This window comes from Sorex fumeus, unplaced genomic scaffold (genome assembly GCF_029834395.1).
Source record: "Sorex fumeus unplaced genomic scaffold, SorFum_2.1 ptg000044l, whole genome shotgun sequence".
NCBI lineage: Eukaryota > Metazoa > Chordata > Mammalia > Eulipotyphla > Soricidae > Sorex > Sorex fumeus.
Genome location: NW_026606101.1, coordinates 39,671,277 through 39,698,403, shown reverse-complemented (window position 1 = coordinate 39,698,403; position 27,127 = coordinate 39,671,277). Strand labels below are relative to the sequence as shown.

General features: G+C 41.8%; 1 protein-coding gene across 1 annotated transcript in view; it reads right to left on the bottom strand.

Moving 5' to 3' along the window:
* Positions 1–27,127, bottom strand: part of CFAP61 (cilia and flagella associated protein 61) — a 402,292-nt gene that overhangs the window by 126,574 nt on the left and 248,591 nt on the right. The window contains exons 16-17 of the mRNA XM_056121438.1: positions 22,657–22,784; positions 3,790–3,888 (exon numbers count right to left, since the gene is read on the bottom strand). Coding sequence (XP_055977413.1) covers positions 3,790–3,888; positions 22,657–22,784 — 227 coding nt within the window. The remainder of the gene's footprint in view (positions 1–3,789; positions 3,889–22,656; positions 22,785–27,127) is intronic.

Genomic DNA, 27,127 nt, shown 5'->3' with positions numbered 1-27,127 from the left:
TCAACCCTCCCAAACTCCCCTTCTGTGTGTCCAGACGGGCATGCCATTGGCATTTCCTCCAGACTCAGGACTGGGGAGTGAGGGGATGATGAAACCTGGCATTCAGAATTTGTTCTTATAAGAGTCATTAAAATTATTACATATATGGAGATGAGGAACTGTAGAAACAGTACAGGGGTTAGGACATTTGCCTGGCTGAGCTGGGTTTGATATCTGGCACTATATGAATACTTTGAGCACTGAATCAGGAGTTAATCCCCAAACACCGACATGTGTGATCTCAAATCTGTGTATATATGTGTGTCTATATATGTATGTATATGTATGTACATATATACTGTAGCACTGTCCTCCCCTTGTTCATCAATTTGCTCGAGTGGGCACCAGTAACGTCTCCATAGTGGGACTTGTTACTGTTTTTAGCATATCGAATACTTCACGGGGAGCTTGCCAGGCTCTGCTGTGTGGGCAGGACACCCTCAGTAGCTTGCCGGGCTCTCCGAGAGGGCAGAGGAATAGAACCCGGGTTGGCTGTATGCAAGGCAAATGCCCTACACGTTGTGTTACAGCAGGTAGGGAGTGCTATGCACATATATACATATATACAGTATATATATATAGAGAGAAATAGAGATAGAGAGAGACAGAGACAGAGAGACAGAGAGAAGTACTCAAAGTAATTGCCTTTAGGGAGGAGGTGGGTTTGAGTCACGCCTAGCAGTGATCAGGGCTTATTCAACCAGGGGTGACTATAGGAAAGCAAGCAGTTTAACTCCTATTCTCTCACTCAGCTCCAAAGGCCTTGTCATTTTTAAACTCCATGACCAAATATAATTTCCTTTATTGGAGCATGACAGCATTAGAAAGCAGGTTTCTGTTTACATTTCAGTTTGTGGTCTCTGTAGTTACAGTGTGCAGCAGCAAATCCCAAGGGGTCTGAGTGTGCTATTAGCCCGTCTGGATGCTGATTGAAAGGACTTTAGCAGATCTTTTGGCGGTAAGCTCAATTCATTATTCATTGAGCACCTGCTATATGCCATACACTGTACTAGTTGCTGGGGTTACATCAATGAACCAAAGACAAATCATTCCAGTTTTGTGGAGTTTACATTATATTGAAAGGATTCTAGACAACAAGGAAAGAAGTCAAGGTGGGAAGGAAGGGAAAGGGAAGCAATGGGTGACCAGGGGTAGGGCTTCAATTATACTGATGGTGTGGGAGAGTGGTACCATGTATCCAAAACACGGATGCAGCAAAACTGAAAACATGACATCTAAGCTGCAACTTTGTTATGTACCTATCGAGGGGACAGGAAGGGCGGACGGGGAGATGAGAATGGGGACGGAATATGGGGACTCTGGTAGGGGGAAGCTGCACTGGTGGTGGGGCCGTTGTTGAAATAGCATGTGCCTAAAACTCAACTTGATTTATCAATTATGGTTCTTTAATCAAATACAAATTATATTTAAAAAGAATAAACATAATGGAACACACTCAGATGTAAGAAAAATGAAATTATGAAATTTGCTGCTACGTGGATGGGATGGAGAGCATCATGCTGCGGTGAAGTTGTTCAGGAGAAAGTGAGACACAGCCTGGTCTTTTTCACATGCTAGACATAGAAAATCACTGTAGGGGAACAGGGAGTGCCCAAAGGCAACAGCAACTGAGAACTTGTCTTCTGTAGGAAGTTTACCATGGAAGGAGTGGAGTAGGGGAGCAACGCTGGGACCGTGGTGGAAGGAAGCAGACACGGAGGTGGAGGCGATAGCGCTGGGGTATTTCACATATGAAACCCTACTAATAACAGCTTGTAAACCACAGTGCCAAACATAAAATAAAATTTAAGATAAATTTAAATCCTTAGAAGAATTATCATAGAAAAAAAATAGGGCAGTAAAGAGGTTTGTGGTGTGTTAAAAATGTAGGTTGCAAATAAATAAAAGGTCAGGTTAGATCTCTTTGAAAAGCTGGCATTTCAATAAAGATGTGGGGGGGGGGAGTCAAAAACTGCCTATTGTGTTTCAGAATCATCAAGGAGGCTGTTATGGTTAGAAAGGAAAGAACAAGTCAAAAAAGAAGAGATGAGGTGAGAGCAGCAAGCAGAGAGGATAAAATTTTAGGTTGGAACATTCCAGAACCTTCTATGATAGAAATGTTTTGTAACTATACTGTCTGATATGACAGCTACTAGCCACATGTGGATATTGGAGCACTTGAAATGTGGCTAATGTGATTGAAACGCTGAGTCTTTAATCTCATTTAATTTTTATCAATTTAAATTTAAGTAGCCACATGTGGCTACTAGCCATGGCATTAGATGGTGCTGTTACGGAATTGATGTCATCTGATTCACATCTGCAGCACTGTTCTGTGTTGAGAATGAAGAAAGCCAGAATAGAAGCAGCATCACCAGACAACTGTCCCCACCATGAAGAGTCTATGCAGCATTGCACCAGCGGGTCATTTGCAACCATTCTTTACTATTAACATGGGGGTTGATAGAAACCATCATCAACTAAACTAAATCCCATTTATCAAAAACACAAACATTTCCTGGGAATGCTGTCATTTAGAATGAGGGATAGGGGAGAAAAGGGATATACAAGTGTTGATTCTTTACTCTGTCAGAATTTGGTTCCATGGTTTATCATACACATTTTCTGTCAAAAAACCTGAAACTCTAACAAGTGAAATCCCACTTTGGAAAAAAGTCAGGATCTTTATCTGCAACCCATGCCCAGTTTATTTTATTTTTATTTTTTGGTTTTTGAGCCACATCCAGTGGTGCCCAGGAGTTACTCCTGGCTCAGCACTCAGGAATTATTCCTGGTGGTGTTCTGGGGACCATATGAGATGCTGGAGATTGAATCCAGGTTGGTTGCACATAAGTAAGTACCACACCCGCACTGTTATTGCTCTTTCTCTTCCATATCCTCTTTTCAATGTATCCCAATTATGTCATTTTTAAAAAATCCCAATTGTAGTGTGATGAAAGTATTAGGTTGAAACAAGCCTAGTTTTAGTTCTATAACCAAAAACTCTATGACTTTTCTTATGGTTTGAAGGTAAAATAAATTTTGTGGGGTTTTTATTCCCCACACAGGAAAAAAAAGGTACTTTCCTGGATACTAAAGTTAGAAATCTAAAATTGTTCCCACCCCTGGAGAGAACAATTTCCTTCCTCTGATTAGAAATATTGGGACATCATTTCTAGAGGCAGGGCTCCTAATCATTCTTGTACCCATGTTTTGCTACAGGAAATTAAAATTAATGGAAGCTGTGTGATAATGAAATGGTACTTTTAAGAACGGATGTTGTCAAGCAGTAAATCCACTTGGACGGAAACCATAATACCTAACTAACCTGGCACAAAAGGTCTCTTATGATCATTTCTGATCACAAATAAATAGGGATATAGTCGTGGCCCAGCAAAACCTGCTTTTATTGCCCAATTCGAAACCTTGAGGGAATGCCAAGTTCCATACAAATATAGTCCTACTTGTCACTCAGCATCTGAATGCAGGTGCTGGGTGGGCCAGGGAGTTCATCTCAGTGTTCTGGAACAGACAATGTATTCCCATCAATATCAATGGCAACCCAATCCTGCTCCTCACTTGTTTACATAGTTGTAATTCTATCACCTAAATCATTTCTAAACAATCTCCAGGAGAAAAGTCTACCCCTAGTTCCTCTCCAACAGGAAACCCACATTTTTTAAATGCATAAAATGCATGTACACAAACTAGGACACTTAGCCCCCAGAAGGAAAAAACAATTACTCATACTCGGTTGATAAAAACTTCCTTTCTTCAGACTCCAGAAGTTTTTTTCCTGGAAGTCCATGGGTTGAAATCAGCGTGAGATTGCTAAACTTCAGGTGAGAGCTGGAAAACACAAAACACACAAAAGAGGAATGGCATGGTTCATGAAAGTTGGCCATTATCATTTGTCATCCAACTGTGAACTTTGCTTCGAGCCAGCCACTCTTGCTGCAGAAACCTTCAACTGGAATAAACCAGGTTGGTTGGAGGAGGTTGATGCTGGAGCAGTGAATTGCAAAAGCTGCCCAGGGCTGCACTATTATAATTAGAGATGCCATTTAAGTTTTTAAAAGAATTTATTCCTGGGGCCACAGAGATAGTACAGCCTTGCACACTGCTGACCTGGGTCCGGTCCCTGGCATCCCATATGGTACCCAAAGCACCGCCAGGAGTAATTCCTGAGTGCAAAGCCAGGAGTAACCCCTGAGCATCACTGGGTGTGGCCCAAAAAGAAAAAAAAGTTAAAAGAATTTATTCTTAAAGTCCAAAAATTGCGGAGGGGAGAGGGATATTCATTTAATAGAAATGAATGCCAAGTTTGAATGCCAGGTGACTTGTAAGCAACTGCTTGAAATCATAGGCATACATGCTCATGCTTACAATCATGCCTGTCTCCCATTCTGTCTGAAGCTTTTTGTCCTAAGGGTGGTAGTTATGTCCCCATGTGGCTTTGCTCAAGGCTTTCTCCTGGCTCTGTGCTCAGGGATCGATCACTCCTGGCACCACATGGATAACATAGCGGGTGCTGGGAATTGAACTCCAGTTGGCCGCGTGCAAGACAAGCATCCTATCTACTGTACTACCTCTCATAGAGATTGAGCAGGGGTGGGGACAGGTTATTTTTACTACCCTCATTTCATCCAGAAGGAAATCAAAGGTTGGCCATGGCAAGGTCATTTGTTTATCACAAAGCTCAGAAGCAGCGTGGGCAGAAATGAAAGCCACGTCTTCCCCCTGTAGCGGCCCCTCCAGCTCTGTGGTCGCTCTCTCACTGGTTCTGTGAACATTAAGTAGCAGGCTCTGCACAGGCAAGTGGATGCTCGTGAAGAACTTCCATGCTTCATATTTACTCCCTTGTTTTACCTGAAGTGCTTAGAATACTCCTACTGCAAGTTTGCCTTCCAGTTAAAGTCAGCACATTTAATGGGTGAGCTGATCTTTTCATATCATATGCTTCAGGATTATGAAAAAGATATTTTCCCCAAATCTATTCTTTGTTCACATTTCCCATTAAAGCAACCAAATGTGAGATACAGACAGAAAGAGAGAGAGAGAGAGAGAGAGAGAGAGAGAGAGAGAGAGAGAGAGAGAAAGTCCTTACTGATTTAGAGGAAAACACCTGCCCTCCTTTCCCAGGAGGAAATTGGAAATTTTCCAAATGTGGAAAAGCTATCAATTTACTGATAATCTGTTAAGAACCACTGAAAACAGCAGCCTTTTGGTGACAGCACAGGCCTGCAATGCAATAAACTCAACTGCACCTGACATTTATAAATAGCTAAATATTAGGAAAGGTTTTACCCTAAAGTCTCTATGGATGTATGTCATTTAGGAATGAATATTCTTTTTTTTAATACAAAGAAAACCACGCATATCTCTCCCTCTAATAAGAATAAAAATCTTGACCATGTTCAAATAACATAAAGGTCACAATTAACCCCATTTATTTATGACTGACTGTAAATGCACTTCAATGACAGGCCTTTATTCCTATTTAACAAAGCACACAATAAAAATACATGTTTATACTCACATGCACTTAAAATTTATTTTGGCTTTGGAGCCCGTGTGATCAAAATGTGGTTCATTTTACACAAATAATACAAATGCTTATAGACCTTTTTTACATCTCTGAATAAAAGACTCAGTAATTATTCAACAAGATCTTTTTCTACAAAAACAATCCCTTAAACACAATCTGTTAGCAATTCCTTAAAATTATTTAGCAACATATATCTAATGACTGGTAAATTGCCAAATTATTACACTGTATTGTCCTGAATTACATTACTAACATTAAAGATTTCCTCAAAATATTAGGTGAGTATTTGCATATATAAAGGAGTGAACCAGATTTCTATTCCATTTCTTTGGCCTTGGCAAAAGACTTGGGCATTATTCACTGTGGCTCATTTTATCCCTACATCTGATTTACTACTTTAACCTTCTTTGCATCCCGCGCATTCTTTCCTTCTTTCTCACGTGAATAGATCTTCCACATAAAGAAAATAGAACCCAATCACCCAGAAACCTTCCTTTCCTTTCCCTTTTGCCACCTCCAAATACACCTGTAATAGTGTTCATTTCTCTTCATTTCACCCTGATTCAGAAGACAGATGTGTTTCTCCATTAGCTGTTTTATTTTGTGTGACAAGGTCCTCTTCTACCCCTCCCTACTCACAGCAATTTTTTTCCCTTCATTTTATTTTATTTTTTTTTTACAGTTGTAGATTTACAATTTTTTGTGCTTTGGTTTCAATTATACAACAGCAATTTTTTTTAGATGCCTTGCACTCAGCCAACATGGCCAACCCGAGTTCGATTCCTCCGCCCCTCTCGGAGAGCCCGGCAAGCTACCGAGAGTATCTCGCCCGCACGGCAGAGCCTGGCAAGCTCCCCGTGACGTATTCAATATGCCAAACACAGTAACAACAAAGTCTCCAATGGAGACGTTACTGGGCCCGCTCGAGCAAATCGATGATCAACGGGAGGACCTTTACTTTATTTCATTTGAGAAACCTAGACGTAACCATTCTAGTGCTGATATAGTGAATCTATAAAGTTAACAGGGATTATGACCTGATGACCCCCCATCTCTTTTTCAGAGAGTCAGTCATCACAGCTCACATTCACATCACAAGGAAAAAGAAGAATGGGAAGAACAGATGCTAATTCAGAACTCATCTAGAAAGAGTTCCATAACATCACTGATTACCTGGCCAGAACTCAGTGACATGACCATATATAGCTGGAAATCAAAGAAGCTGGAAAGATATGTTTTTCTGAGAATCATGTTTGCTAGAGTTCTGTTAGTAAGGAAAGAGGAGCAGAATGAATGCAGAGGGACGATTAGAAGTCTCTACATTAGAAGTCTCTACTCTTCGATTGAAGCATGAAGGAACCAACAGAGGAGGCCAGGTGCGTGGGTCCCGGGGCTGAGATCTCCAAGGCTGCTCTGATCGAGACTGGGCCTCCTCCACTCAGATACCCCATTTTCCAGTAGCTAGGCAGTCACACCCACAAATTGCCCCCGGCGCCATGTAATCCCATCAATGGCCAAGATCCAGAAAACAAAGCTCCCAGAAGCTTGCAGCCGCATATCTTATAGTCTAGTTCTCCTCAGAGAACCCAGCAAGCTACCAAGAGAATCCTCCCTGCATGGCAGAGCCTGGCAAGCTCCTGTGGCATATTTGATATGCCAAAAACAGTAACAGTGATGTGCCTCATTCTCCTGACCCTGAAAGAGCCTCCAATGCAGCACTGTTGGGAAGGACGAATAAGGACAAGCTGTTAAAATCTCAGGGCTAGGATGAATGCAGATGTTACAGGTGCCTGCTCAAGCAAATCAGTGAATAATGGGATGACAGTAAAACAGTGATACTCTTCGATTGGGAAGATGGTGAGGAGAGGGAAAGGGCCTCACAGCCATCAAGGTTCATGCATGCTCTGGACTAAACGCAGAGGCAGGGGTGGGGTGCCAGCAGGCAGGATAAAATGGAGCATTCTCTAGTGACTAACAAAGACATGGGAGTGCCATCACAGACTTGAGCACATCATTTGATGGCCTTATTCGGATTCCTGGCTCAAGCATTTTCTATCATTATACCTTGAGCAAGTTATTTCATCTGTGAAATAACTAAGTATCTGGATCGATAATATGGGAATAGTTTTAGAGGCAAATGCCACTTGGAGTGCTATGAAGATTAAATGAAGTAGCATGAGTAAGAATCTTCGAATACTGTCTGCTGCATAGAACATTTTCAAAGACCATTTGTTATTTTTTTGTCCAAACTCATGAGCATTGTATATGAGGTGGCCTAAAATGCTTACCACCCTTGATAGTATCAACCTTAGGCTATACCATAAAGGTCACCAACCATTTTTATGACCTTGTATGAAATTATCACCAGTATCATTATTTTCTTCAACTTTCAATTTTTGCTGCAATACTTGTTTTTGTAACTGATTTAGAAAAGTCCAAATATTTTATTTAATCTAATCATAATTTCTATCACAGCAGGTAGGGCATTTGCCTTGCACACGGCCAACCTGGTCAACCCAGGTTTGATTCCTCCGTCCCTCTTGGAGAGCCCGGCAAGCTACCAAGAGTATCTCGCCCGCATGGCAAAGCCTAGCAAGCTATCCGTGACATATTCAATATGCCAAACACAGTAAAAATAAGTCTCATAATGGAGACGTTACTGGGCTCGCTCGAGCAAATCAATGAACAATGGGAGGACAGTGCTACAGTGCTACAGATAATTTCTATCAAACATACAGCTACCAAGGAGTATTAGCTCAACATCCATGTGTGTCTATTGTAAAAAACACAATAGACTTTACCTCTTCTGTCTATTAAATATGAAGAAAAATGGTTTTAGAGATTTTAGTTTGGTTGCTTATGAATATTAAATAAGTCCCTGCAAATGAAATACTGGGACTAGGGATACATCTTGACTTTGGATATGCATTAGACAAAAATAATGACAGGAACAGTAGAACCACAGAAAAAATCATGATCCCCAGACCTAATGGAGTTGGCTTAATGTATAGAAACAATATCGAACGTCTCTGTGAGCCCTTTTCTCCAGAATCAAAGGTCACTATGTCGTGTAAAAAAGAGAAAAGGTTCAAGTTAAGTGCTCTAGCCAATGAAACATTAAACAAGTGCACCTGCATTTTCACAGCAGATAATTCCAGTGGGGATTTCACGTTGCTGTGGATACAAAGGGAGGAACAGCTCAAAGATACTTGTAAAGCAGGGAGGGATTAGAGTATCCAGGGAAATAAGTAAAAGGTATTGCATTTCATTCCATGCTTTGGGAGGACAGCTACAAAATTAGGTCTAAACATCCTTCTCTTAAAATAAAGAAGGTCACATTGCCAATTTATGGTGAGCATGATAAAAGAAACATAAAACTTTTCATGTTGTTTACCCTTTAAGGTCCTAGAAACCTGTCAACCTGCCAGGTGAATTCTATTTTTTTAATGGTTTAGCTGATTTTTTTTGGCATAGCAAAGACCAAAAAAGAAGTGATTTAATTAACTGATTAGTGATGCTTTTATTTAAACAAATAGGAAATGTAGAGAGAAAATAATTTTCCAGATCAACTTAAATGTTAGTTTAATTTACTAAAATCTTTCTGAATTGTTCAAAATCATGAGAATCTTTTTTGCTAAAGAACAAATCCTAGCTAAAGTTATTTTACCTGACTACATATTTTTTTAATTCATTTTTTATTACACGGGATGTCAAAAGATCACGTGGCCGCCCACCTATGAGATGGTGAGAACTTTTCGTCAAGACCCTGAACAGTTTGAGGCTCTTCATGTTCCTGGAGCAAGCAGATGCCATTGGGCTACACTAGCATGCGAGGGGGACGAATGGAGATGTTGCTGGCACCTGCTTGAGTAAGAATGAAATTTTGTAGTTCTGACAAGAGACAAAATAAATTGAGTTTTGCTTTATGATTTTGGAGAAATGTATTTGATGTATATATTTTCGTGGCTAAAACATTAAACAGTTTTACTTTTATCATATATAGAGAGAGAGCATATGCAAGATACATAAAGTATAAACAAACAAACAAACAAACAAACACTATCCTCCCATTGTTCATCAATTTGCTCGAGTGGGCCCAATAACGTCTCCATTTTGAGACTTGTTACTGTGTTTGGCATATATTCATATATATATATATATATACATATATAGTCAGTATTGAATATGTCATGGGTAGCTTGCCAGGCTTTGCCATGTGGGTGAGATACTCTCAGTAGCTCGCCAGGCTCTCCGAGAGGGGCGGAGGAATCGAACCTGGCTCGGCCACTGACTGGATGCATGCAAGGCAAACGCCCTACCGCTGTGCTATCGCTCCAGCCAAGTATAACAGCTATAAAACATGAGTGTAAAAGCCTGTGTGTAGGATAACACTGTTTTGTCCTTCCTGCATAGCCTCAGATAGTTTAGGTTTATTGGATTGCTCCCATTCCTCTGTGCTTATTTGTAACTTCTTTCTTTGTGCTCTGTTGACTTGTAGTTTTTCTCTTCTCCCTAAGTCCTTTGCATAGTTTATTCAGAGCAATGTACTTTTTGTAGAGACACAAGAAGACATGCTTTTGTAATGTGACTCTCGGTGATATTTCCCTCTTAGGCATCTATTCTCTCACCTAAGCCTCAGCTGCCCTTTCTTCCTACCGCCCCCAAAAGCAGGGTCCCGAAGAGGGACAGGATGGAACCAGGGCAAGAGGTAAGCTATGTGCTACCCTGGCATCGAGATGGGCCTGGACAAAACACCATAATGCTTAACTATAAGTTAAGAGTTTGGTCATGGACAAATGCCATCATGATCCAAAAAGTAATAATTAGATTTGGACCCTGCTAGGGTTAGGAATGATTAATCTGGCCTGAGTGCTGTAATCTGAGTCTGTGGCAAGATGTTCCCAGGAGAGTTGCCCTATAAGCCTCAATGTTATCTCTTACTGTTCCATACAAAAATAACTAGTATTGAGATGCTGATAGAGTTATTGGACTGAGGAAAGGAGAAAAACACCTTAGGAAGTATTTTGCCCTTCCCTTGGGCAGTCAGGAAGGGCTTTGGAATACCTCTCAGGTAGTGTTTGCTTTGAACCTGGTGGGCCCTCAGGAAGGGCTTTCTTATGTTGATTTTGCTACCTGACTGGGTGCAGTGTCAGTCCAGACTGCAGGGGATTTGGAGGCAAGAGAGCTGGAGACAGGAGAGAGCAGGGCGGGAAGATGGACCACAGAGAGACTAGCAAGGTGGAACACGTGCTTGAAAGAACCTGGGCCCTCCATAACATAAATTTCTTCTATGGGATACACTTCCTTGTAATAAACTGCTACTAAGATCAACCAGCCTGGCCCTTGTCTCTTCCTTCGTCTGCCCTTAACCAACAGTCATCCTGATCCAGGCCACACACAGTGGCTCAAGAACACCGACCGTGGGCGGTTGGGCAAATGTAGGCAGTTGGGAAGGCATTATTAACTCTGTATGGTCACATTTCCTTTGTTTAGCAAATATCTTCTCTTGGGGCTTTGCTCTTATTTATTGCTTTGGGGATTGTACCTGTTGATTTGCAGGGACACTTCATGTAGTGCTTGGGGCTTGCTCCCAGAGTTGCTCAAACAACCTTATGGTGCCAGGGTTGGAACCAAGGTCTCTGTCATACAAAGTATGCACTCAGATCTTTGATATGTCTGTCCAGATCCTGAGACTTCATTCTTAGTTGTGATCGTTTAAGCATGAAGTTTTGTGAAACGTTTTTCTACTAAGTCTAGTATAGCATTTAAAGACTATGAACATAAGGTAGTGACTTGAAGGGCTGATGCGATAGTACAGCAGGTGGGTGTGTTTGCCTTGCATGCAGCTGACCAAAGTTTAATCCTCCGCATCCCATACGGTCCCCCAGGCACAGCCAGGTGTAATTCTTGAGTGCAGAGCCAGGAGTATCCTAACCCTTACCAGGTATAACCCGAAAGAGAATTATTTTTTAAAAAAGATAATGATTTGAGATATGTAGTACTTAATAAATCAACAATTTTGCCTGGTGAGCCCTGAGGCAATGATATTATTTAGAAGCTTTATGATTTTCTGGAAATTGGAAAATGTGATTTGGAAACAAACCTATAAAAATTGGTAATTCATGGTCATGGTCCTCCCGTTGTTCATGGATTTGCTCGAGTGGGCCCAGTAACATCTCTATCATGGGACTTGTTGTTACTGTGTTTGGCATATTGAATACGTCACGGGTAGCTTGACAGGCTTTGCCGTACGGGCGAGATACTCTCAGTAGCTTGCTGGGCTTTTCGAGAGGGGTTGGAGAAATCGAACTCGGGTTGGCCATGTTGGCTGCATGCAAGGCCCTACCACTGTGCTATCATTCCAGTCCAAAATTGGTAATTACAATGAGAAATTATGGGTGGGGGGGGGATAGGTTTCCTTGTAGATAATACTGGTAATTTTGAGGAAATGTCTACATGAGTGGTTACTTAACCCAGCTGCATATCATAATTACCTGGTGAGTCTATAAAATGTGTATTTCTGGGACCCTACCAAACACTACTGGATTATAACTCTGGAATGGGGGCCTAAAAACGGGTTTTTTAACTCTTAGCCCCTACTCTAGTCCCAACCCCCAGAGCATCTCTACTCACAATCTGTTACTTAAAGGAAAAGTTATCAACATTAACCCCTGATGGGGGCTGATTAACAATATCTTTATTACATGTCCTTAAAAAATTTTTTAAAGGAAACTGAAAATTCCCCCATCCCCAAAAGCCAACTTCCTTACTTCATTGGTGGTATGATATTGTTGTTCTCTCTTTAAGAGAAATTATTTAGAACATTACAGAACTTCAGAGAAGTGGCATACATGATTTCCAGAAACCACCTGCTCAGCCTCCAGTTTTACCTTATCTGTGTCTCACGGGGCTCCAGGTGCTTCCCAACCCCAGAGAGGATGGCTATGTGGCACCTCCATGATAGTCCCCCCAAACCCGTGTTTCCAGGCCTCTTGTGTTTTGGGGGCCCCAGGATATATTCACAGAGGTAGTATTGCTATGTCATATGAAGGCTTAATTTCTAGTTTTTTGAGAAATGCCCATATTGTTTTCCAAAATGGCTGGACTGATTTGCATTTCCACAAGCAATGAATGAGAGTCCTTTCTCCATGCATCCATATGAGCACTGGTTGTTTTTGTTCTTTTTTTAATGTGTGCAAGTCTCTGTACCGTGAGATATCCCATTGTTGGTTTGATTTGCATCTCTCTGATGATTAGTGATATAGAACTTTTTATTTTTCATGTGCATTTTGGCTATTTCTCCCTTGAGTAACTTTCTGCTCATTTATTCTTCTCAATTTTTGATTGGGTTGGATGTATTTTTCTTGTACAAAACATACGGTACCTTATATGTCTTGGATATTAGCCCTTATCATCTAGATAAGTATTGGGTAAATATTTTTTCCCAATAAATCTGCACTGTCTTTTTATCTTGATCACCATTTCTTTTGAGGTGCAGAAATTTATTAGTTTAATGTAAGTCCCATTTGTTTATCTTTGCTTCAACAATTTGCTTGGTCAGTGGTATTTCATCTTTGAAGAGGCATAACACCTTTTTGTCATTAGGAAGTAAATGAGACTGTAAATTAGGGTAGTAGGGATATTGGGATTGGCCTAGTGGCAATGAAAGTCAATGAATGGCTGGACACAAATTAGTGAGCCCTATTGAGTTTCTGCTGCTATATGTCTGAGGCTTGATCCAAGAACTTATTTTCGTCAAAGGAAAAAAACATGAGAAGTAGGATAAATCAGTTACCCAACTCTCAGCAATAGCAATTCAGCACTTCTTGCCCATGACTGAAGTTGGAGGAAAGGTGGGAGGGGGTGGGGCAGAGTCATGATGTACAACACACGTGGCCTTTCAGGAGCCCACATCTTAGGCAAGAGATGAATCTTCAGGCACAAAACAAACAAAAACATGTTCTAAAATACTTTGGCTTTCTGAGTTCTCATATTATGTTCGTGTTGATAGTCCAAGAATACTTTGAGGATAGAAAAGTGAATTTCTCCCAAGGTTTTGAGTGTTAAGAGGAGAGGGCTGATTTTGAATATTTGAGAGATAGGTGTGAAAACAGACATTTTTGTCTATCTGGTGGGGGAGGTTTGGGCTATACTTGGCAGTGTGAAAGAATCCATATTAGGGCATCAAATTTTTGTGTACTTTAGTTAACTTGCAACATTGCTTTCTGTAAAACTGCTTGGCTGCTTTGCACCTGGGGGAGAGGGGACTTGGAAAGTGATTTACTGTCCCTGAAATGTATTGTCTCAGTAAAGCACCCTGCAGATTTGGGTAAAGGATAACTCAGGATGCGGGTGGTTGGGGGAAATTGCCCTTTCCTGGAATGTATTGTTTCACTAAAGCACCCTGCAGACTTGGGTAACTCAAGAGGATGGTCAAGGGAGATTCCAGCTAGGTACTTTTAAATGGATTGGTTAAGAAAGTATATGTTGTTACAAATCTATTGGCTATGAAATGCGCGGGCTTTGCTGTAATGGCCAGTGAAGGCCTATATAAGATCCCCTTTGAAGAAGTTCGGGGCTCTCAGCCACTGCCCATTTTTGGGGTATGCTGCGGAGCCCCAGCATGCTGGTCTAAATAAACCCCGTTTTTACTCCTGCAGGAATTGTGTCTATCTGGTCTCTCCGCGCCTCCCAGGGCTAGGGAACTCCCGATCCCAACAAGTGCTCAGGGATCATTCCTATCAGTGCTTGGAGATCATGTATGGTGCTGGGATCAAAGCTGGGTTGGCCATATGCAAGGCAAACACTTTACTTGCTATACTATCTATCTGGCCCTAATTGTTTTTCAATGCAGAGGAACTTTTGGACTTGTGTTTGTGGTACACTCAACCCCTTAAGACCTGACTCATTATACTTCACAGAACCAAGGACCCAAGAATGTCCAGATTAAGGTTTGTACAGATTCTAGATAACATGGAAATGCCCGTGAACATTCATCTTGGGAGACAAGCTATTTTGCAAAACAAAAACACCAAAACATGTTGGGATGCTTATTTTGTCCTCCTGAAATTAAACCAGAGGTGGAAGACTTTGTACAGGAACCCCCAATGGAATGTCTCTGCTAGATGTGCCACTCTGGTGAGGACCATGCACTGCTGTAGGCAGGATACTGGTTCATTCCAACTCTGAACAAAAGAGAGCCTCTTTCTTCCACATTAGAATCTTCTTTCTCCCCAGTCACTTCCTATACCTGAAAGAATGTTCTGTTCCCACTAAGGAACTGGTCATGCAAATTTCATAACCAGGAAGGTGTCTGTTTAACAAACATCGAGTACAGATATTTTGCCTGATGCTTTACACAATCTGACCTTATTGGACCCTCATTCTAGCATAGGAAAAGAGATTCTCAGGAGATTTTCCACTATACAAAAAAGGAAATAAAGGTTCACAGATGTTGGGCAATTTTCCTGGGCCATGTCAGCTGTCCTACTTCTTCCTCCTACCCTCTGACCAGAGCTCCTGGTCCTTTGCTCTGTAGCTTCCCACTCACCATGGTTTTCTGTTCATCCCTTAAGGCTGCATCTCAGACTGTGTGGTCCAGAAAGCACATTTCCAAAAACTATATCTCCATCCTATAGTAGAGATGGAGAATTTTCTAAGAATCCATCTTTTTTTTTCTAGCAAAACCCCCCCTCATTGCTGTCTACCCAGCTTCTCTTCAGGGCTACAAGAAAGGCTGGCGAGAATGGTGACCATCAAATCCTCTTGAGATGGTCTCCTTATCTAGTCTGACTATTTTGGAGGTGGTGGGGGTTAGGGGAGTGCTCCCAAACAGTTCTAAGGGGATCTTGGGTGCTACTCCCGGAAATACTTGGCCAACTAGGTCTATGGCAGGAATGGCAAGTCTGAGACCACCAGAGCTGCAGAGATGTTGCTGGAAGGGCGATGCAGTGCCAGGGAAGGAGGTGGAGTGTCAAACTTGGGTCCTTGAACATACTATCCATGCTACCCATGAGCTATCTCCCTGGCCCGCTTGCCTAGAATCCCCCCATTTGTCTATACCAGATTTTCCCAAGCTTATTTGGCCCACCACCTCCTGTTCTGGAAAAAATATCACTCAACACCCCCTGGAAATCGCCCTTTATTAAGTCAACAAACAGAAAGTTCTTGCTCCCATTACACCTGAGGTATTACCATACCCCCTGGTCCATGCCAGTGCCCCAAAGGGGTGATATCACTGGTGTACAGGCATATTCATGGCTTTGCTAAAGGATAACTATATAAATATTAAGAAAAAAGGGAACTTGGGCCAGAGTGATAGTGTAGCAGATAGGAAACTTGTCTTGCATGCCACCAACCCAGGTTCGATCCCCAGCATCCCATATGGTCTCCTGAGCACCACTAGGAGTGATTCCTGAGTGCAGAGGCAGGAGTAAGCCCAAAGCATTACTGGGTATGACCCAAAAAGCCAAAAAAGATAAAAAGAAAAGTAAAAAAGCCAGGTCACCAGGGACCCTCTAACATCACCATCAAATGCTTTCCTGCCTCTCCTCCTGGGCTCAGCTTCTGATCAAGGGAACTTGGGGGGGCAGCCGGAAACACAGCATAGTGTGACTAGTACTCCATGTAGCAGGGTAGGGGGGCGCTTCCAGCTGGGAGGTTGCATCCATTGTCCAACATTACCTGTTGAGCAATGTTTGGGGTTTGTTGGCTTGACTTTCTTTTCTTTCCCATCACAACCATCCTGTTTACTCAAGAGCCTCCCCAGGATCACTACTACAGATAAACTTCTTGCACCCTGAGTCTTTGTTTTCAGCTTTCAAAGTAATACAGACCAAGACAGGTAGCAAAGCTGTTCAGATCATTTCCAAATGATCTGATCTAGAGGATGAAGACAGAGGAGGCAGGCTAGGACTCAGGTGTGTGTGATTTGGGTTCTTCACCATCAGAAAGGATGCACTACCTTCTTAAAGTCATCCTTAACCCAAATAATCACAGCCCCCCCCAGCCCCCAGCGATAGTATAGGCTGACCTTGTAAAAGGCCTACCACTCTACAAAGAGAATAACATTCCTTTTGTTCTAGGAGTTTCTACATTGGAGAGTGGGAAGAAAAGTAGTTCTGAAAGGAGTGAGAGTAGATAACTTTGATAAACTCTCATTTAACATTAATTATAGTTAAAAATCAACATCATATTAAGGAACCCAATCATGGCACACAATGCCAGGGAAAGTTCTGGATCATTTGTTTCTGGTGGCAATTTTGTTACTGATATAGGTCCTTCTGTCTGAAGATGCTGGGACATAAAGTAATCCTTATCCTCCCCCCACCCCCCAGCCCAGCCACCAGATGGTGTCTTAGCCTCAGCCCTTAGCAGGCTAAGATATTGTGAAGGCAACACAATATGGCAAGATGAGACCCCTTCCTAGCCATGACCTGTTCTCCAAGAGTGCCACAGGCTGAGAGCCTGTCGACCACATTGCCTTTGCCTTGGTAGCAAAAGGGCAATCAGGGAGTGAACATGCCCACCCATGCACGTGGCAGAGCACGGCAGAAGGAAACAATGACAGTCACCAACCTGTTCATTGGGGTTTAGCTAGGAGCAAGGAGACACTAACTATTTAATTAGTCACCTAATTAATGACAGGCCACACTGAAGGTTTCAGATGTCCTCAGACAAATGTAAAGATAAAAAGCCTAATTAAGCCTCAAGCACTTGGCTGGTTGCTGCCAGACGCCACAGCTGTGCCGGATATTGTGTGGTCCTGGGCGGCCCGATTACAGGTCATCCGGCCGGCCTCAATAGTAGCTCACAAACATGCCCCGCTGGGCCCTGGCTCATCTTCATCCCCTCAGCACAGCCAACCAGAAAAGGGATCCATGTCTACATTGAGGTTTTATTCGTTGGGGAGATGATTTGGTTGGGATTTTTGTTACTGTTACTTTGTTTTTGAGAAGCTCCTTCATGTGGAGGTGGGAGCTGAGGCACCCATGGCTCTTGGGCCCAGCTGGACTCCTGTGAGACAGAGCATCAGTTCCTCCAGTCGCTGGGTACCACCAGGGCTGCATTCAGTCACTGCCAGCTCAGGACTCGTGGATGCATTTTTCTAGAGCCACTATAAGCTCTTTGAGAGATTCCTTAACTCGCAATTGAATTAGAAAGGATTTTTAAAATAATGGATTACAAGTAGCTGCTCCATAATTAGGAGTAAGTAACAGAATATATTGCAGCACAGAAATACACAAACTGAAACAGAATAAAGTAGAAACTACTTTAGTGTTGGTGCCCATGAGAGAGTAAAGCAGCTCTCCACTGGGGACCCTGGGAAACCCATGTCTATTAGAACACTGGCGCAGGAGCTGAGGTTTGGCATTTTCAACCAACTCTAAGGCTGGAGCCCTTAGTCTACACTATGACTACAACGCAGGTAAAATTTAAGTTCATAGATCAAGTTGCTGCCCCTTTTCTTGGGATTGGGAGGGAGAGGGCCTCCCAAAAAGTACTCTAGTGGCTTGGGGGCCCCCTCTTGTAATTCTCTGTCATCTGGACCTATGGTTCAATGTGAGGGTCTGAGGATTTATTGCTGCTGTAGTGCCCAGGACTGCCTGGATCACCCTGACTGGGCTTGAGGGTCTCCAGAGCTGCACTTGGCAATGCTTAATGGACCATTATGGGAATCAAGTCAGGTCTGGCCACATTCAATGCCTTAACCCCTGTACATTTTCTCTGAACCTCTTGCCCTTTTATAAGTAGAACTTCCATATTTCTGGGTTTTCTTTTTATAGGGATTGAACACAGGGTGTTCTGGGCTGCTCTTGGCAATGCTCTGCCGTCTAGTGTGAAGCTAACGGGTTTAGTGCTTGGTCATCAGCGCATGTGGGCATGCATATGGAGCCAGGATCATACTCAGCCCCACAAATGCTAGGCATTTGTTTTTACCTCATAAACTATCACCCCAGCCCCTCCATATTTCTTTTAAAACTATTTTTGGTGTTCTTATAGAAATATTTAACTATTTTAAATAGTACATCTGGAGAACTCAGTAAGGTTAAACAAAGCATGACTGGTAAAAAACAGGACTTTCTTGGCTTTGTGAAAGAGGCCTCTTGATTTCTGGAATGAGCTTGTAGGCTTTGCTACAAAGCTCTTGCCTGAGAAAGCGTTTCCTTGTAAGGTGAGAAAGGGTCACCTCTTGACTTGGAGGTTGATCCAAGAATAAGACATTCACTTTAGATCTGACTGGCAGAGTTCCCAGGGTGACAGATCTTCATTCTAACAGGCCATTCTGAAGGGGTCTTACATCACCCAAGAAGCAAGAAGCCACCTAAAGGCCACAGCAGAGAGAGGCACTGCAGTGTGACTGATGTCTGAGACTGAGCCCTCTGTTTCTTTCTGGTGGCTGAGGTTTTAAATGAACTTTCTTGATATTATCCTGAAAAGGAAAAGATGAAGCACTTATACTCCCCAAGTCAAGAACTCTCAGTCCCAAAGAGTCAGGGAAGTCGAATCTAAATGACTTATCAATCACAGAAATTATTGTACTAAAATAGTTGAGATTCACCTTTTAACAGTCTTGTGTATGATAAAGAACATGGAAAACTCATAGGGAAATATCCTAGAGCTGCGTTCCCCTGCCAACTAGTTTCCAACAATTGGGGGTTTCTGCCTTGAAATACCCCATGCTCCAGTAGAGCTCCACTCTTGGACCTGGTAATTTACCTGTTGTCCCTCCCCTGATTAGCTCTGGTTACAACACCCTGGGAACCAACACCCTGGAAGGGAAGGTGATGGAGAAAGAAGACAGGATGTGCATGTAGGCAGGATGGAGTATGGGAGTATGAAGCCAATCCTTCCTCTGTGCCTCAAGAAACTTTTCAGACATGGAGCTCTCAGAAAGCAAGTGTAAAAGGTCCAGAGAGGTGGAGGGCAAATTGGTAGAGCTCCACCCCAGCCCTGAGTTATCCTGCACCCCTGTCCTTCATTAGCATTTCAGGGGCTTCTAGAGGATTGGTGAAGGTTACAGAGAACTCTAAGGGCAGCTGCCATTCCCAATGCTCCAGGCTTTGCATCTCCAGGATAACAAGGAGGCCTGTAAGGGATGCTGGTGTGTAACCCTAGTTAAGACCCCCATTACTGTCACTGGGGATGTCACCCAGGATGCCTTGCTCTAAAGGACTAGGTGATGCATGGTAGCCCTCTGGTCTGAAAAGCCCACAAGGTGTATCTGTGTGGATGCCAATGTGGCTGGTAGTCACTGAGGACCAACAGGAGTGCTGTACTTTTAAAATTAAGAATAAAAAAAATCACCTTCAATATTAATTCCCGAAATGCAGCTTACATCTTGGTGCATTAACTGGTAACTGAATAAATCACATCAATTTTCACAGTAGCATCTTAGCACTTGGGAGAAGGATATGACAAGGGAAAAGAATTTACACTAGGACTTTTTAGGTTATCCTTTGAAGAGGAGACCAAATATGATTATAAATATAAAATAACATAATAACAAAGAGTTGTCTTCTTTGTCACCAGATGACAGGATTACCAGATTTTCTGGAAAAATAGGTTGTTAACTGGGTCTCAAATGGGTTTTCCTGAAACAATGATACCCCAGCTGGGTTAGACAAGAGCCCAATTTTTTGGCAATTTTTATAAATCTTGCATCTAAAATATGAATTTAATCCTCACTTGGTGGGGATAAATGTTTAATAAAAACTATGTTTTTTGATTCATTTCAGTTCAAATCATTTAGAAAAATCTAGTTCAACTAACAGTTAAACGTAAAGTAAAATATGCAATAGGTTACTATGGTGATTGCTAATTTAAAATAATTAGGGAAAATAATGAGAAAGCTGTTTCCTCTCTTAAGGATTAGAGATTTGTAAACTGATACCAGTCTATTTTTAGTGTATATTATCTGTATGATGATGATAAAATTATGAATACTTTAAAATGCTTTAGAAAGGTTTGAGGAATTTAATAAACCAAGTATTTATATAAAAATTTATATTTGTCTTTATTAAATCTAAGTCAATTTCACAGAAAGAAAATTATACCTATATGTAATAATTTAATTAAAGCATAATGATCCAGTATATGACTAAATTAAAATTTAAGACATATCTATGATAACTTTTAAACTATTATTTCACAATTAGATTATTGTAGATTACTCATAAATTCATAAATGAATGCATAAGACTTGCTGTCTTAGTTGATGAAACCAATAGAATAAGAAAAGACTTAAACCTCCAAGTTGCTTCTTCATACCTTCATATACAGGGAACATGAATGTTCTCATTAGATCCTTCTTGCGATGAAAGACTGCCACAGACCAGAACATTTAAAGAACATGAGCTCTGTGCTAATTTCAACAATGACATGTGACTTGTTTCTAATTAAGTAAGGGTATGTTCTGGACAACTGAACAATTTGGCTCAGAAGTAACAATCACACACATAAAATCTTTTCTTCATCTAATGTGATGTCAAATGAGCAAAATAACCTTTGGGGGTTAGCCTGTTTCCATGCCAACAAGGAGCAAACACTGTTCATTGATAATTACCTGTATTTCTTTCTTGTCAAATCCTCTACAATATCCCACTTCTCTTCCTTGGGCTTTCAGCTTTTGTAGGAGCCACACCAGGCCTCCTTTTTCCACTTTTCTGCTGACCTCTAACCCATGGCATTTTGAAAGGAGCTGAAACTTCTCACATGATTCAGAGTGAACATTTGGGAAAAGCTTATACTGTTTTCATTTCTGATAGTCATCCCCCCAAGTCAGGGCCTTTTTCAACACGGGTAAGACTCTTTTGAAAAATCAGTGAAGAAATAGATGTGTTGTCTAAGACAAGTTAGAAAACACATTTCAGGCTCTGGGTCATGCGCTTAGGGCTGGCTAATGTTCTAGGATAATACCCGGGGCTCTTCAGTTGAGGAAAAGCTGAGATTCAAGGTTCAGAGGTAGAACTAGTCATGGGAAGCATGGAATTTGTTGAAATCCTCTATCAGAAAACCAAAACAGGTTCTAAAAGAAAATCCAATTAATTCTTTGGAGACAGGAGAAAATAGCACTAAAGAGAGTGGTGGGTCTCAGTCTTCCCCACAGGATTTACTTTGTTCCCTGATATCCAAAATGCAGCAGCTGAAAGAAGTCTCCTGCATGGTCATATCTGACACTGTGATGCTTATAGTCAAAACTGGTTCCCAAACATGCCTCATTATAGATATGGAGTAGCTGTTCTTTTGCCCAGAGTTTCTGGTTCTGTATGTCAGGTACAGGGCCTGAGGACCTACACTTTAAACAAATACTCTGGGTGATTCTTCTCATCGCGCCAGTAAGGGATATGTCAATGGAGCGTAGGACTGGAAAGTTTCTGTCATAGGTTAGCATGCACATCTATTGGGTATTGCAGGTCATAACATCTCTGTCACATTTACTCAAATCTGAACTTTTTAAAATCATAGATCTCTTTTGTCTTTTTCAAAATATTCATTTATTAAAGCACCATGATTTACAAAGTAATTCATAGTTGGGCTTTTGACATACAATGTTCCATCACCAACTCACCATCAACGTCAACTTCCCCCAACCAGTATTCCTAGATTCCCTCTCCTGCTCACCCACCCCAGTCTCAGTCTGCCGTTTAGACTTTTTAAATTTGGTTATTGAAGTTTGGATCTTGCAGTTTTCGTGTTGTTGACTCTGGTTTGGATATTTAGCTCTATCATTCCTTAACACCATCAATTTACCCACGTCCCCTTGGCCCCATCCCTGCTGCTTCTCATCTCTCTCTACTCACCTTCCTGTGTTTTTACTGAGAAAATAGCCACAGGTTGCAAGTAACTGAGTTGTACTTATAAATCTTTATTTAAAAATGAAAATCAGGTTGAAAGCCAAGTTAGTCTTAGAGTTTTAGTTTTCCAACCCCTCATTTAAAATACTCCAATTCATTAATCTACATAAGGGATGTGGAGGGACAAAAAACTTAGATCTGTTATTGTATGAAATGGGACCTTCTTAAATATAGGAATGGACCAATGGATAAACAAGTAATAAAACCACTCACCAAAATACCAATGTCTCTAGGAAGGAAATTCCAACATTTGATGCACCAACTACCACAATCTTGGCATTGACAGTTATTTTAGGCTCCAGTGTTAGTTTTCTGTTCGTATGGTACAAAGCAAAACCCAACTAGGAAAAAAAAAAGACAAAGAAAGAATTGAGAAAATGTACCTGAGCCTGCTCCCAAACTGACAATTATGTGGAATTACTTAACCAGGGTATTATTAGCAAATCAGACCAAATAATGTTTCTAAGCAATCATATTTATGGGAAAGAATTTTTAGGAATATACAAATATAGAAATAATAGCTAATTACTGGGACTGGATCACATAAAAATGTTTGGTGTATGCCATCTTTGTCTTATACTTAGCAGATATTTCATATAGAGTTGGAGCTCTTTATGATGAGACATGAAAAAGTATAATCTTTCCATAGACAGCTTTGTAAGAATCTGGAGTTTTATAGGTGAATGAGACCAGTTGTAGTTACTGGTTCAGACTTCTTCGTCAAGATCATGAACGATCGGTTTGAGGCCCTTCATGTTCCCAGAGCGAACAGATGCCATTGGGCTACACTAGCACGCGACAGGGACAAATGGAGACGTTACTGGCGCCCGCTCGAGCAAATCGACGACTAACGGGAAGTTAAGTGATTAAGTGATTAAGTGGAGTTTTATAAAAAGTCCCAAGTCTTCATCTCTTTTTAATGTTTCCCTCTAGCTTGAACAACAATTACATTATAAGAGTTGGCTGGAGCTGGAGAGACAGCACAGAGGGTAGGGCGTTTGCCTTGCACACAGCCGACCTGGGTTCGATTACCAGCATCCCATATTGTCCCCTGAGCACCTCCAGGAGTAATTCCTGAGTGCAGAGCCAGGCGTAACCCCCATGCATCACCAGGTGTGACCCAAAAGGTATAATAGTTGGCCAATTGAAAGCAAGTATTATCCCTTATTCAATTTTGCTTCCCTCACACTACTAACTTAGCCCCGTAGCTGTTCATTAATATTTGTAGGCCGACAAGCATCTACTGAATGACAAAAAATTGTTGGTTAATAAGCATTGTTTAATCTTTCAGATCCTCTGAGGTCAAGGAGGATTGTTAGAAAAACAAAGTAACTGATGAATGCTTAAATTTTTGCAAAAATTTCCTAGATAGCTTTTGGTGGACATTCCTACAGAAACGTCAGAGGGTAGCATTAAACACAAAGAAATTCTTACAAAGAGCTTGAAGGGTATTCTTGAAAGTATTGAAAGGACTGTTTTAGAAAATCTTGGGCCTATTTTTAATTAATTTTTTCAATACACATTTTATTTGTTGTTTACCATATGTTAATGTGCCTGGATAAGAAGTATAGCTTACTTATGAGAAACAAAGTGTACTGGGTGATTCCACTGGTGGAATGGAAATTTGACCAATAGATCCCACTCAGTTCAATCCTTATGGCAGCAGCATTAATTTCAACCTCTAGGACAGAGATCTTCAAATTCTATTACACAAAACCTATTTTAATTTTCTTAAAATCCAAAGACACCAATCAATCTATGTGCATTCAGAGAACTAACAGTAATGTCCTTCTAAAGCTGCCCACTTTTTTCAGGGCCTAAGTTGTCATGGGTCTGTGCATAGGCTCAGCTAATTATTAAAGAATATGTAAAAGCAGGGCCAGTCAGACAAGGTCAGACCTGAACACCTGAAGAACATGTCATCAGTACTCATCAATACACTGGCTCGGCTCTTCACTCGCTACCTGTCTGAATGCAAGGTTCTGTCCCAATGGAAAACCAGCAGGACCATACTACTGTTCAAGAAGGGAGACATCCATGACATTGGCAACTATCGCCCGATCTGCCTATTGTCTGTCATCTACAAGTTGTTCACTCGAGTCATCCTAAATAGGATTGGCAGAACACTAGATGAAGGACAACCATGCGAGCAAGCAGGGTTCCGCAAAGGATTCAGCACCATCGACCACATCCACACGATAACCAAGCTCATTGAGGTTTCTCGGGAGTTCAAGATGCCGCTCTGTTTAACGTTCATTGATTTAAAGAAGGCCTTTGATTCTGTTGAGAAGGAAGCGGTCATTGAAGCCCTAGCCAATCAGGGCATTCAAGCCCAATGCATCAAGATCCTCCGTGAGCTGTATTGCGGATTCACTACCAGGATCTCACCATTCTACAAAGAAGTGATCATTGATGTCAAGAGAGGGGTTTGGCAGGGTGATACCATTTCACCGAAACTCTTCAGTGCCACCCTCGAGAACATCATGCGATGACTAGAATGGGAAGAAATAGGAGTGAAGATAGACAGTTGGCAACTACACCACCTCCGCTTTGCTGATGACATTGTTTTAATAACACCAAACATCAGCCAAGCGGCACAAATGCTGGCCGACTTTGACCATGAGTGTGGAAAGGTAGGACTACAGCTGAATCTTACGAAGACAATGTTCATGAGAAACAGCCTCGTTCCTGATGCCCCATTCGCTCTCAACGGAATGACCATCTCCGAATGCAACAGCTATGTGTACCTAGGTCGAGAAGTCAACATGACAAATGACCTGGCACCCGAGCTGCACAGGAGGAAGAGAGTGGCTTGGAACGCCTTCAAGAACATCGAAGAAATAGCTAAGAGGACGAAGAACCTCCGGCTCTGGGCACATCTCTTTGACTCCACTGTTCTTCCTGCATTAACATATGCCTCAGAGACCTGGGCCCTATGCAAACAAGATGAGAATGCTATTCAGGTCTCCCAAGGAAGAATAGAAAGAGCTATGCTTGGAATATCACGTTTCACTCAAATGAGAGAAAGAATCCGGAGTTCCGACATCCGTTGATGATCAAGAATCAGGGACACTGTCTCATTTGCCAAGGTGTCAAAAATCAGATGGGCTGGTCACGTAATGAGATTTAAAGATGACCACTGGACTAGAGCTGTTACCGACTGGATTCCATGGGATGTCAAAAGACCCTGTGGCCGCCCACCTACCAGATGGTCTGACTTTGTCAAGATCATGAACGATCGGTTTGAGGCTCTTCATGTTCCCAGAGCGAACAGATGCCATTGAGCTACACTAGCACGCGACAGGGACAACTGGAGACGTTACTGGTGCCTGCTCGAGCAAATCGACGACTAACGGGAAGTTAAGTGATTAAGTGATGTAAAAGCTAGGAAACAACCCTCTAGCCACATAAAAGTAGAAAAATGTCTTTTGCTCATTTGCTTACTTATTTCAGCACTATGCCCAGCTATGCTGGGCACTGTTTCTGAGTCTGTCTTTAGGGATAGCTCCCAGTGGTGCTGGGGAGACCATGCAGTCCCTGGACTAAATGCAGGCATCCAGCACCTCTAGAAAAATTTCTTGAGTCAAATATTGAACTAACAGAATTTTGAAAGAGGGTATGGGGATTTTAGACTCACTTCCACACTGCTAGAGCCTTTCAGTTTCTGGCCCACCCTCACTCCCACCCACAGGGAGCCACACTATAGATCTGGGGAGAGATCCCACCCCTCCCATCTCAGAGAAAACTCTGGAACACCCAGCCGTGGAATCCCGCCTTCTTCGCTCAAAAATTGGCCCAGGTAGATGAAAAACCAGACTAGTTCCAGTCGGAGCTAAATCTCTGAACTATAGTTGAAGAAGAGGAGCCTCCTGTTTCCCAAATGGTATGGAGATACACTGATGTGAAGCCCAGGAAGGTACAGTGATGCCACCTAGAGGGAAACCATCTGAGGCTGCAGCCCCAAGAGAGGCAAGAAATTCCTTTAAAACCAACCTGAAAATGACTCAGGTTATACCTTTGGACTTATTAGTTATAGGAATAATAAATGTTAGTCACCAGCTGCCATACTAACGCTGTGTAAGCCTCCCTCCACTCCCACTCCAGATGCATAGCTTAAAACAAATGCCATATATTCTTGATCACGTATCTATGGGTCAACCGGCAATAGGTTGATGTAGGCAGGGTCAGCTTGTTTGGTGCCAATCTGCAGATTTTAGATCAGCCTCACATCTCTCTTTTTTCACAGAGAGCTAACAGGAGCATATTTGTTTCATGGCAGTTGTAAAAGTGCAAAAAGATAAGTAAAAATAAGCAACACTTTGGCCTGGCCAAAGTCCAGCACCCATGGTGGTTGGCAGAGAGAGAGTAGTGATGAATGGCCTCTCAAAATGACACAGTCAAGTAATAGCCAAGGGTGCAAGCACTGAATTCTGAGAATGACACCCACAGTATTTTCATGGTTATTTAGGTCACTTTGTTTTTCTGGCATGTAACTAAAGACTCTTGATTCTGATGCTTTCTTTCCTTCATGTTATTTATTTATTGAAGGTCAAAATATCAGAATTTATTTTGGCTTATTTTGTGTGTTTGTGCCTTATAACAAGGCATTCATCACTGGATTTTACACATACCATGTTCCAGCACCAATCCCAAGACTAGAGTCACATTCCCTCTACCAGGGTTC